Source organism: Mucor mucedo (assembly GCF_025094135.1).
Source record: "Mucor mucedo strain NRRL 3635 chromosome Unknown EV154scaffold_98, whole genome shotgun sequence".
NCBI classification, from domain to species: domain Eukaryota; kingdom Fungi; phylum Mucoromycota; class Mucoromycetes; order Mucorales; family Mucoraceae; genus Mucor; species Mucor mucedo.
This window is the reverse complement of record NW_026252382.1, coordinates 91,763-104,596: the sequence shown is the minus strand read 5'-3', so window position 1 is coordinate 104,596 and position 12,834 is coordinate 91,763. Positions and strand designations below refer to the sequence as shown.

Sequence of the window (12,834 nt, the reverse complement as noted above, 5' to 3'; positions counted from 1 at the left end):
TTACGACTAACACGAGATGATGGAATTACTGAAGCCCAAAAGAAGGTTCAAACCTAAACAACCGAAGATCAGACTACTTAAGAAATCAAGAATCAATATCGTAATAGTCAGGCGAACAACAACAACATAAATATAAATATAACTATTTTAGACTGAAACAATTACTTAGCCATGATATAATCCTATAAACTAAACAATATAAATATCTCCCAATATTCTATGAAATAAATGTTATCTTTTATCTTATACTCTAAATTCCTGTGCTTCAAAGTACTCTTAAGGCTCTTGTTAAAAAGGCTGTCTGACCAATTCGAACAGGTTCACGTAACTATCACGTGCGGGAACTATTACGTAAGGCTAAGGGATACATTTAAAGATTACAACATATCAGTCTTGTAATGGGTTATAGTCAGGTTAAGATTCAACTCTCAGTGGTTAATCAGTTAGTAAGTTGATAAGTACTTAAATATATAAAATAGAAGATAATGTTTATTTGATATAAAGCTAGGAGCGGTTTATACTAGTTTGGGGAATATATAGAATGTGATAATAATGGGATAATAATGAATATGTTGATAATGTAATGTTGATATGTATGGTGATAAAATAATAAAAGTATGGTGATAGATATAAAGATTGATTGTGATAAATATAAGTAATCAGGTTGTTGAATGTAGAAGTACTGTTGTGATATTTATAATAAAGTGGTGTTACTTCTTTGGCTTGGTTATCTTGGGTACAAACTTCCTTTTTAAAAGTTTCGCTTTCTTTAAGCGTAATTCGATCTCCAGAGGCATTTCAACATCCGTAATTAAGTCCGGGTCGGGTACAAGAGTCCGGGTCGGAATTTGGTTTAGAGAAGCATCAGACCATCGACAATTGTGGGCTTGACAAGTATGGCAGCGTTCGTCCAGCCAATGAAATAGTTCGGGTCCAAGAATCCGGTACCGAGAATTACTTTGACGTAATGGAGCTCACACGACCCAAAAGAAGATTCAAACCAAAATTAAATAAGACAAGACCAACTAAGAAAACAAAGCTGTATGTCATAAGACCAACAAGACAAAGTTATAAACTACTTTAGTTTATAAAACAATTACGTATATACACACCCAGAGCAGCCATTGCCTTTCTAGGTTTAGTTACACGCGGAATAATGATAATCCTTAAAATAAATGAAAACCATTGGAGGTTTTTTTTTTCGAAAAAAAAAAGGTGCATGGCGTCCCCCCAAGGTTCCTCATTAAGGCATATTTGTGCATCATTGTGATTGTGTTCACTCCCCCAAGCATCCCCACCACCCCCAAATTATTTTTGTCTGACGTGAACGGCTTTTCAAATGGACTTGGCAAAAAAAAACACTGTTTTATTTCGTTTGATGTGTAAAAAAAATATATTAAATGTATGGCAATCTTACGATTTTTTCCAAACTACAACGTGTGTTGAGGAGCCACCAAAAACTACCGAATTTTGACTTGTTGATACTCAAAAGTTAAGAATTATTATTATGCCGCGAGTCAAGCAAAGGAGGTTGCGACATGTCCAGCACGAAAACGACACGATTTTGTTCATGACCAGCAATAGTAAAATCATCGTTAGGGAATCTACGAGTTACAACATTGCCAGCAAGATCTAAAAGGCAACTTTCGTAAATACACATGTCTTGATCATGTGGAATGGCGTTTCGAAGAACAAAATCGTACGCCTCGATTATGAAGTTTTGACCTTCTTTGAAAGCTACCCTACCAAGAGTTAAACCGCTTGACTTGGAGCTTCTAACGTTATAGAACAAGCCGGTGAGCCCTAAGACCAGTTTTATTTTGCTATTATTGTTGTCCAGCAACTCAAGATCGTTTTCTTATAATGTCGAATCATAAGATTGGATTACACTACTGCCGCATGTCTCATAAACAGAAGAAGAAGGGTCTTTCTTGAACAAACCACCTTGACTAATATGACGAAGCATACACTCCTCTGCAAATCAGATAGCAACATCTCTGCCACCATTTTGACGGTTGGTATGGCATAATAGTTCTCGCATGAATTTATGCTGCTGTTCGCCCCTTACAGTTTTAGTGTGTGGACCACCAGCGAAACGTTCAGTATCTTGGGAGATATGAACCAGCAGATGAGACTTCAACCTATTACAGAGAGACGAGAACTTCATCATTGAGATAGCCGCGGTTCCTCCATTTGCTGACCTTCTTCTCGTTATTGTGGTATGGTGGAGAGTGTTGATTGAAGCGATAGTTTCTGACACAGTATGATTTAGCATTTCTTGATAAAAATGAAAATTGTCGATCTTTTCGATATAAACCAAGGAAGCGAGTAGCGACAGATGATCGAAGCAATGGTAGACTGATGAAAAGGAACCTTGATTGTCAGCAAAAATTGTTGGATCTTGAAGCTTTGCCTTTTGGAGAATCGATGGAAAAAGCTGTACGAGAATTTTAAAATCTCTGCCAAGGTAAAAACGATAAGCTGTTAAAGAAGAAGTCAGATTACGATGTAACGCCTTTGAATTATAGTTTCTAAACAACTCTGTAAGCTCTTTCAGCTGGTGATCGTTTAAAAAATAGTCATGCGCAATCTTGAAGCAATACTTCGTCATTCCTAGCAGTAAAGTGTGCAAAATTTCAACAGGCAGATCCTGGGACAAGTCCACAGCCTTCAATTTCAACAACTCCTCGGCACCTGTTATTTTGAATCCAAGATCACTCCAGTTGGTGGATTGCGCGGGATCTTTTATAACCCCTTGATTTGTTACACGTCCTCTGTTCGGAAGAAAGACTGGAGTATCACGGTCTGTTTTTTCAGGATTTATAAAATCGTTGAAATCTTTTGACGTTCTTGGTGCAGCGGCGTATGTTTTGGCAGTATAATCTAATGCGATGGGTTGCTTCCCGGTTGTCAATGGCTTAGCTGGATCAGATTGCCAGTAGCAAAATTGGCAAGGGTGGTTGGCTCTTGAGCCCTTATTGATTGCAAGTTGAGCTTGACGAACATTGTCTCCTCGAAAGAAAAGGACAGGTGCAATCACAAACACATTTTCTTGACGTTTGGAGTCATACATTACCACGCCTTTTTCTAATTCCAGCAAATCTTCAGTTAATGGTTTTATCATTTCCATTGCAGTTACTTTATGGTTGTTAGTGCACAAAAAGAAGTGGTTCTCGTATATGTTGCTTTCGAACAAAGGAAAAGCAGCAACGCTCATGATCCAGCTGTCAAAACAATTCCACTTTTTTGATCTATTTCCACTGCTATCGTCTGAAAACAAAGAAATAGGTACTATGAGAACTGACATCTGTTGATTTGCGGTGATGTATGGTACTCGTTTACGGATCGCAAGACTTTCAACAATCATGGTATGGTGTGGATGTAACAATTGGTTGAAGGGCGTGAATGCAATCTCACCATCGTTACGAATAAACTTGGACAGTAATTTTTGATAACATTGCTCTAGGAGCTCTGTTATGGACATGACCAAAAGAATGCTAGACACTGGAACGTTCACCCTTTTGGAATTAAAAGCCGCGATTTGAAAGTTTTCGAGAAACTCCATGGGGAAAGCATTGACAAAGAGTTGGCCATTTGCAATGAAGAATTTGGCAATGATGTACATTTGTTGCTGACCACCAGAGGTTCGAACAACGTCGCCAATCCATAGATCATCACGATTGTTTGACATCTCTTTGGTTATCATGGGTGATTGAAAGTGAAAATTATCTTTCCATTTACGTCCTTGATTTGGATGGTACCGCTGGTTTGGAGTGAAGTCGGGCAAAGATTGGAGAAGATTGACCTTTTGGGTATTAGCCATGATCAATCGTAAATGACTTGATGGTTTGATATAGAACAATTGGACTGACCGATTGTCTCCTTTTGGAATGATGGCTTTGTCAACCTCAAGGCGAGGGAATTTTATTTTAAGATCATGGCTTTTGCAAATCCGGTCATCCTTAGGTACGCTACTAAGAGGATCGAAACCATCTGATCTTCTTTGAATCAAACCCCTTCCTTGGTGTGATATAACAATTAATTGACGCACCAAATGCATACTTTTTTTTACTATTCTGTTTGAAAATCTATCTTGCGACCCCTTGAAGAACTCAGGACTTTCATTTCCATTTCATTTTTAAAAGGATAAAAAGAATTAGAGCTAAAAATGGATGTACTTTGATAGGTATTAGATCTCTCGATTTCATCATCGCCGGACTCGGAAAGAGATTCATCATCAGATTCAAACGGGTAGGCAAGGTTATCATTGTCATCTTCATCCAAGCTGTCAAACAAATCATTGTCATCAGCGATTTCATCTACTGGATGACGGTTATCGTTTGTAGGAGTACTATCAATGATATTTTAATAAGTATATGTATTTGTGATTTCATATTCATTCTTACTCAACATGTGGATTACTTGCACGCTCATGGACGATTTTTTGATGGCGGTTAAGGTTACTATTGGTCGTGAAATCTTTTTTACAAATAGTGCAAAAAGTATCATTATTGTGAATAGAGAATATGTTAACAGACATTCCTTCGCGTTGTGAGTATAATAAAAATTATGAAGTTTGGCAAAAAACTTTCACTGCCTTCATTTATAGATTTGGTCTCATGCAGTGTAACAAAATTCTAATGCTTTTAAATCACTTTTTTTCTCCTTTCTCTCTTCTTTCTCCCTTTTTTAATTAAAAATACAATTAACTTGTATTTTGTTTTTAAGAAGCCATCGTCTTAAGGTAATTAATACACATATAATAAGAACCTCATTAACAGTTCATTAATCAACAGGAAATGGAATACAAGTACTACCTTGTGTACGATGGGTAACAGCTAGGTAATATACACGCGTTTTTTGTTAATTTTTATTTTCTGTGCATTTATTAACATATCATATCTTGCTTAAAGCTGCTTTTCACTCTTGGCGTTCTGAATTCTAGTAAGGTATGATATTTCCATCTTATTCATAACGTTTTTCTTTCTAAAATAATTTTTTCAGTGTATTTTTCTCTCTGTTTCTCCCTCTCTTGAAATTACAAGGTACGCGTGTTTAGGATAATAACAATACTACCTTTAGGTTCTCTAACATGCTTTTTTACAATAGTATCTTCCTCTTTTTTTTGGTATTTGCTTTTATCGCGTTACGACTGGACATCCCCATCCAAAGCAACCGTTTTTTTATGATTATTTATATACATTTTTATCCAACAAAATTTTATTATTTTGATGCTACGTAATCGCTTTTATAACGTTTTTTGACCCCCAATGGACCCCCATAGACCCCCCAGCTCAATTCCCCCCATTCCCAAAATGGTTCGAAATTAATCACCGATGTTTACAAATAAACCTGCAAAAAATCCTCTGGGTGCGTATGAAATAACAACCTAACTAGATTGTATAAATATCCCCATCATATTTTAAATAAAACAGTATCTTTTATCTCATACTTTATTTTGTACTTGTACTTTAAGAGTACTACTTCTGGCCAATAAGAATAGGTTCACGTGATTATCACGTGTTGTATTATTACGTAAGGATTAACTGGACATCTGAGGTTTAAAATCTTGTCAGTCTTTTTTTCGTAGGTATAGAGCTACTATTTAAAACACGTACTACATATAGCAGGAAGATACTACTATGAGTACAGTCGTATTTTAAGTAAGACGAAAGATGATTTTATTTATTTATGCGCTTTTGGTATTTATACTGTACTATTTAATAGGGCCGAGCCGGACCAAGGACGAGATTCAATAGCCGCTGTCTTTTATAATGCGCTGGCGTTACTGGCTTGAAACTAGGACGCGTCTGTAGCTTACGCGGTATATTTGCTATGACCTCTGGATCTTCAGGACCGACAATCTTATCTTCTTCTTCGATAGTATAACTTAAGTGTTTATTGTTTGAGGATTTATGAGTGCTAATTACTCCCTCGAAATGTTTCATTAATAAATCGTACTAATGTAAATTGTTTCGGGTGGGGGGAAAAGCTTCTGTGGTGTAAATTATTCTATATTATATTTCTAGCCTAGATTGTTAATTTGTTTCGGGCGGCACGTAGATAGGGATACTTAGAAATGGTCATATGTTATAATTTTATACCAACTGGCGTTAAAAACCTAGAACCCATTGTTACTTGTATGAAATGAATGTGTTCCTGTCGACAATTGAACTCGCGCTGTGCTTAGGGGTTTATATTTTGGGCATATGTGTTAACTGTGGAGGTATGAAGCTGTCAAGCCTGTAAATGTCGATGGATCTGATGCCTCCAAGAATTACGTGACTAGCCGGGTTAGTCCGACCCGAAGTCCGGACCTTGACGTAGACATGCCTCTAGAAATCGAGCTTAGGCTCAAGAAGACCAAGAACCAGAAAAGACGATTTGTACCACTCAAGAATAATCATATGAATCGGAAAAGGTCAAAGCTGAATAACACCACTTTATTATATACAACATAACACCACTTCGGGTTCACCTGTTTCATATCGATAACCTGTTTATATTATTCATCATCATTATCATTATCATCATCATCATATTTATTATATTTATCACATCACCTATATCTTTACATTTAGTATATATATCCCTTAACATTAGAACAATAAACCATTATCTTCTATTTGAATATTAAATACTTCTTTACTACTTTCCCATTCTAATTAACTACTAAGAGTTGAATTAAAATAACATTGAACTTACAAAGCATTATCAGTCTTGTAATAGGTTTAATAGGGTTAAGATTCAACTCTCAGTGGTTAATCAGTTAATAAGTAGATATATACTTAAGATATATAAAATAGAAGATAATGTTTATTTGATACAAAGCTAGGAGCTATTTATACTAGTTTGGGGAATATATAGAATGTGATAATAATGTGATAATATGATGTTGATATGTATGGTGATAATATAATAAAAGTATGGTGATAGATATAAAGATTGATTGTGATAAATATAAGTAATCAGGTTATTGAATGTAGAAGTAGTGTTGTGATATTTATAATAAAGTGGTGTTACTTCTTTGGCCGTTTTCTATCGGCATTGGTTATCTTGGGTACAAACTTCCTTTTTAGAAGTTTGGCTTTCTTTAATCGTAATTCGATCTCCAGAGGCATTTCAACGTCCATGGTAGAGTCCGGGTCGGAATGTGGCTTAGAGTAGCATTAGAACCATAAACAATTATGGGCTTGACAAAAACTATCTTTCTTCGATAGTATAACTTAAGTGTTTATTGGTGAGGATGATGAGTACTAGTTACTCCCTCTTATGTTTCGTTTTAAATAATGAAAATATAGTAAAAAATAAAATAAAGTAAAGGTGTGTCTAAAAAACTTCATATGTGATGAAGGAAAAAAGTAAATTATGGGAAAGGGAAAATGTTGCATGAATTTGTTGTTATTTTGACAGGTGATCTTCAGGGTTTAATTTCGCTGATTATATAATCACTTTAATTTGCGGTTGGTGGTTTTAGCCAATGAATAAGCGGGGAGATATCCTCAGGGTCTGGATTCATTTCGTCTTCTGTTGTGTGGCAAAGTGTTTCTATTTTGTTAAATATTTTTGTGATTTGTATCCATTTTTGAATAAAGTAATTTTGCTTTATTCTGTTGCTGGTTTGTTTTGTTGGTAGTTGGTTCAAGATGTAGTCGATAGGTGATGTGACGATTATCGGTACTTGTAATATTTGATGTAACTTTAGACATTGAGTTAAATGATTTCTAGTGGTGTTATTGTTTAATGTTGTGTCGCAGTTTTTACATGTTGTTGGTCGTCCGGGTAGCCATCCCATTCTCCATCTGATTATTCTGCTTCTTTCGAAATTATGCATAGGTAGATACATAATGGGATCATTTGCTATATTTGATCTGCACATGCCTACATAAAATTGTTCACATTGTTTTTGTATCATGTTTTTTTTTAAATACTTATTTATTGCTTCTCGCAGCAATTTTTCGGTAATGAATATGGGAAGGGTTCTTGAGTTTGCTGGCGGGAGTGGTAGAGATTGCCAGATCTCGTTTCTTTTTTGTAATTTTTTGAAATGAGTGTCGCGGGTTGTAATGACTTGTCTCAGCATTGTGTAAATGAGTGTGGTGTTAGGTAGCTGGAATGTGCGGTATATGTTTTTGGCTTGTAACACCATTTTTCGCTCTTCCATTGTTGCTATTTTGTTCATATGTTTTATTGCCTGTGTTGATGACGTTGCATGTCCATGGAATATTTTCCTTATTGCGTTGTCCTGGGCTTTTTCTAGTAGCTTAAATGTTTTTTTGGTTGTATTGATAATAGATAATCCATATTCAAATACTGGTCGAACGAATGTTTTATAAAACCTGAGCGTGAGAAATTTGTCAAACCCGGAGTTATTTGCTCCTATTTGGTGTATCGCTTGCATTGCCCTTGTTCCTTTTGCTGCATTATTTAAAATCATATTTTTATCATCTATACCTGCACTGTTAAAATAAATTCCCAAGTACTTGCAAGATGTTTGGATTTCAATTTGTTGTTCATAGATTGAGTATTGTTGTTCATAGTAATTAATATCTTCGATGTTGCGTATGCTGTTTGTATCTGGTGATAAAATTAAGCTTTTGGCTGGGTTCCATTTATATCCTTTTTCATATGAGTGTTCCTCTGCTAGCTTCAACATTTGTTTTATTTCTTCTGGTGTTCCTATACAAGCTACATCATCTGCAAATAATAATGAATTAAGTGAGTAGGATATATTTTGTATTTCTATTTTTGTTGTATCGGCACCAGTTGCAGCTCTTAATTTTTCGGGTAAAGAATTGATGAAAATAGAGTATAGATGTGGCGATAAGGTTGATCCCTGTAATACACCCGTTTCTGTAGTAAATGGTGTGGTTGATTTTAATCCATTTTGAATAACTTCAATTTGTACTTCATTAAACATTTTTTTCAGTAGTTCTATGAATGGTATGGACATGTTGCTTTTTGTTTTAAGTGTGTTCCAAATGATATTTCTATCTGTTACGTCATAGGCGGATTGTATGTCTAATAGTGCTACAACTGGTGCTTTACCTGTTTTTTGTTTGTGTTTAATAATTAGTTCCTGTAATATTAGCGCTTGGTCTATTGTGGATCTTTTTTCTCTGAATCCCCCCCTGTACTGGATCCAATTTGATGCTTTGATTCAGTAGTGATGCATATATTGAGAATTCAAATATTTTTCTTGTAACACATATGAGACTAATTGGTCTATAGTTTTTTGGATGTTGGGGGTCACCCTTTTTGTATATGGGTATGACTTGGGCTATATTCCATTTTTCTGGGAGGACTGTGTATTTCCAGCATATTTTGAAGATGGCGTAGAGTATTGGTGCTATTGTTTCGGCTATGGGCTGGAACATTTCTGCTTTGAGATGGTCCACTCCTGGTGCTTTATTTTTGGGTAATCTATTAATGGCATCTATAATTGTTTCCACTGTAAAAGGGGGTACTTGTGTATAACCTCCTGGGGGTGGTGCATGATCTAAAGTTAAGTTTTCTATTTGTGTATTTCTGATGTTACCATTAAACGTGTTTTTCCAATTGAGTGTTAGTTTATCGACTGCGTCTTGTGGTCCATCTATGCTTTCAAATGCCACGCGAATTCCTTTATTGGATTTGATGTTTTTAATTTTATTTGTTGCTTTGCTGAATTCCGTTGAGTTTAGTGTGTTGCAGAAGTTTCTAAAGTGTTTATTTTTTTCTGATCTTATTTTTTTTCGTACTTCGTCTGCTAAATCTAGGTGTTCTTTCCAGTATTTTGCTTTATTGATTCCTGTGGCTCTTTTCCACTTTCTATATATTTTTTCTCTTTTTTCTGAAATATTTTGTAATTCTGCCGTCCAAAACCATTTCCATTGTTTTTGTCGTGGTGTTTGTTTATTGATAGTGGCGTCTAGCGATTCATATATTGACGTGCATAAGTTGTTTTCGATGTCATCAATTTTTTCCTGTATTTCATATGTTGGCATAGTGTTGTTGTTATTTATTGTGTCTATTAATGATTGTATGTGGGGTATTTTCTGACGCATGATTGTCCTGTAGTCTAAAATATATTTGTTTTCATTTGTATTTGTTTCTGTATTACCTTGGGTCGTCCCCTGTGTTGGGATTTCCCCTTTTTTCATAAATTTATTTAGTTGCCATAGTTTTCTTGGATGTTCTATTTTTTCTGGTGGGGCTGGTAGTGAGTGTATAAAAGAAAAAAATACTAGTTTGTGGTTGGATCCAAGGGATGCATCATCGTGTATTTCCATATATGGGTCGATTATGTCCTCTTATTTGTTGCTTAAAAATAGATCGATGATGCTTTTTTGATCTTCTGTATTCATGTGTGTTGATCCTTTTATATAGGTTGGTTGTCCATAAGTTAGTTGTTTGTTCCATAAATGTAATCCATTTTCTGCTATAATATTAAGGAGAGATGTACATCGTACATTGGTGATGGGCATATAAGTGTTATTGACTATTCTTCTGTCGCCTAGGTAATTTCCCATTCTGCAATTAAAATCGCCGCATAGGATTATTTTGTCATTGTTCATATTGTGTTTTCTTATTTCTGTGTTGATTATATTTTCGAACTCTTGTGTTGTTACTGTGGGGTTAGGTGGTATGTAAAAGCATATAATGATATAGTTTTTAATTCTGCATGTTAGTACGTATTTGTTTGTAATTGGATCTGTAATGACTGTATGGGGAAATTTCGGGTTAATTAATAAAGTTATTCCGTTTATACCCTTATATCCATTTTCGGCTAGCTGTGCATAATTATTTTTTTGTATCCATGATGTTTTAAATGATTGTGATTCTAGGAGCCATGATTCTGTGATGAAAAAGAGTGAAGTTGAAGGATTGATTTGTTGGAGTGTGAAATCTATTGATTCCTTGGTCATTCCTGTTGCGTTCCATAGTGTGATGTTTAGTTTTTCACACATTAAATATTATTTGGTGGTTTGTTTGTGTCTCGTCGTCGCCTTGGCTTTCTCCAACTGGGGCGGTTTGGTTCTCTTCTGATGTTGATTCTTTGAATATATCCATTGCTTCGACTACGTTTCGTCCTGTTAGTATTTGCTTCAATTGGTCATCACTAATTATTTTTTGTCGGTGAAAACATCTCGCAACTGATTTTTTTACTGGCTCTCTTATAAAGTCGAGTGCTCTCATTGAGCAGTTATTTCTAATTTGCTCTAATTTTGTTGTCTTTTCTTCTTTCGATAATCCTGTAAGTCTGCTATCTCTCAAATGTGAAACATGTAAGTAGTTATATTCTTTTGTTTGTATACCAGCCTGGTCTAATTTTTTTTCTGCCGTCTCTTTGTATTTTTCATGTATTAATAAAAGTACTGTATCCCAGTCAGGGCAGTATGTGTCCAGTACTTGTATGTTGTCAATTCCCACAAAAGCCAGTTTTCTTCTTATTTCTGATGGTTTCATTCTTCTTTTGCAAGGTAAATAATGTTGATGAAATTATTCTCTTCTGTTTTTTCTTCAAATGTTCTTGTGGCTAATTCTAATTGTTTTTTTGATGGATTATTTTGTCGGAAAAACTGGTTTTTTCTTCTTTTGGTCCAGTTGTTGTTATTGTTACTGTTGTTGTTTTGTTGTGTGTTATTATTTTTTGTAGCTTTTAGGTAGGGGAACTCTTCTTGTGAGTTCAAATTGGTTTCCTGGTTGTTTTTATCTTCTGTTTGGTTTATATTGTTAGTGGTTGTTTCATTTTGCTCCTCTGTGTAACCGTTATTATTTTCTGCCCTTCCTTTTCCTTTATCTTTTTTGTCTATTTTTTCCTTTTCTGTTATGTTATTTTTTTGTATCTTTTCCATTTCCCCTAGTTTTTTTTTTAATTCGTTGTTTTCCTTTTTTAATTTTATGTTATCCCTTATCAACTCCTGCATTTTTTTTGTTTCTTTTTCCGTTTTTTCTACTCTTTTTTTTAACATCTTCAATTCAGTTAAAATATCAATTTTTTCTTCTATTCCGTTCTCCTCCTCCTCCATTTCAATGTCTGATATATCCGATATTTCATTTTCGTTATCGTCCTCAAAATCATCTTCCTCTCTCATGTCTAGTTCCATTTGTTCTTCACTTGTTGATTGTGTTTCGTATTTTAAAATGGTTTTCATTTCGTCATATGTTGTTCCTTTTTCGCATTTTTTGCACTTGTATTGTGGCTTAGGGGGTTTACTTTGGTTGCTTCCATTTTTTTGTAGGCTTCCAATTGTGTTACATTTCTTGCATGATATTTGTCCTCTGTGCAATTCATACTGTACTACTACGGCTTCTATTTCTTCCGTATATTGTACTCCCTTTTTTTTTCCTGTTATTGTGTTTTTTTCTCCTATTTGTCTTTTTTTTTCCTTTGTGGCTCTCGACATAATTTCTTGTACCTCTTCCATTGCATAGTGTTTTGTGCATTTTTTGCATGTTAGTACAATCTCTGTACTTTCTTCATCTCCTACTTCCATGTGATCTATTCTGTTGATGTTTATCCATGCTCCTTTGCATTCTTGACATTCGATTTTTTTTTGGTGTTTGTTGAATTTATTAATAAATTCAATTTGATGTTCATTCAAATGCTCCTTGTTTGCTAATTGTATTTCATTGAGCATTTCGTCTATTCCTATTCCGGGAGAAGTTGATGCACTCCTTTACTTTCCGGTAGTGTTCTCCTGATCGATGTTCATTATGCCCAATGCAGATGATGTTGCATTTTCTTCTTCTCTTTTTTTTTGTTGTTCATTTTCATTTGTTTTAGTATTTTTTTGTTGATTTTTGTTGATTTTTCTGGTGCTGGTGGTTGTTGTGTTTTTGTTTAAGGTG

General features: G+C 34.9%; 3 protein-coding genes across 3 annotated transcripts; all 3 read right to left on the bottom strand.

The window, feature by feature from the left end:
• Positions 1-1,492: 1,492 nt before the first annotated feature.
• On the bottom strand, positions 1,493-4,131 carry EV154DRAFT_519821 (uncharacterized protein; the record flags this gene model as incomplete). Its single annotated transcript, XM_051602766.1, has 3 exons — positions 1,493-1,857; positions 2,476-4,020; positions 4,101-4,131. 3 exons carry the CDS (start codon positions 4,129-4,131, stop codon positions 1,493-1,495), a joined length of 1,941 nt encoding a protein of 646 aa, XP_051454241.1.
• Positions 4,132-7,453: 3,322 nt separating this feature from the next.
• On the bottom strand, positions 7,454-8,401 carry EV154DRAFT_426813 (uncharacterized protein; the record flags this gene model as incomplete). The annotated part of the gene is made up of 1 exon (XM_051596319.1): positions 7,454-8,401. One exon carries the CDS (start codon positions 8,399-8,401, stop codon positions 7,454-7,456), a length of 948 nt encoding a protein of 315 aa, XP_051454240.1.
• A 2,540-nt stretch (positions 8,402-10,941) lies between these two features.
• EV154DRAFT_484726 (uncharacterized protein) lies at positions 10,942-12,623 on the bottom strand (the record flags this gene model as incomplete). The annotated part of the gene is made up of 2 exons (XM_051598682.1): positions 10,942-11,452; positions 11,953-12,623. 2 exons carry the CDS (start codon positions 12,621-12,623, stop codon positions 10,942-10,944), a joined length of 1,182 nt encoding a protein of 393 aa, XP_051454239.1.
• Between the last annotated feature and the right edge of the window lie 211 nt (positions 12,624-12,834).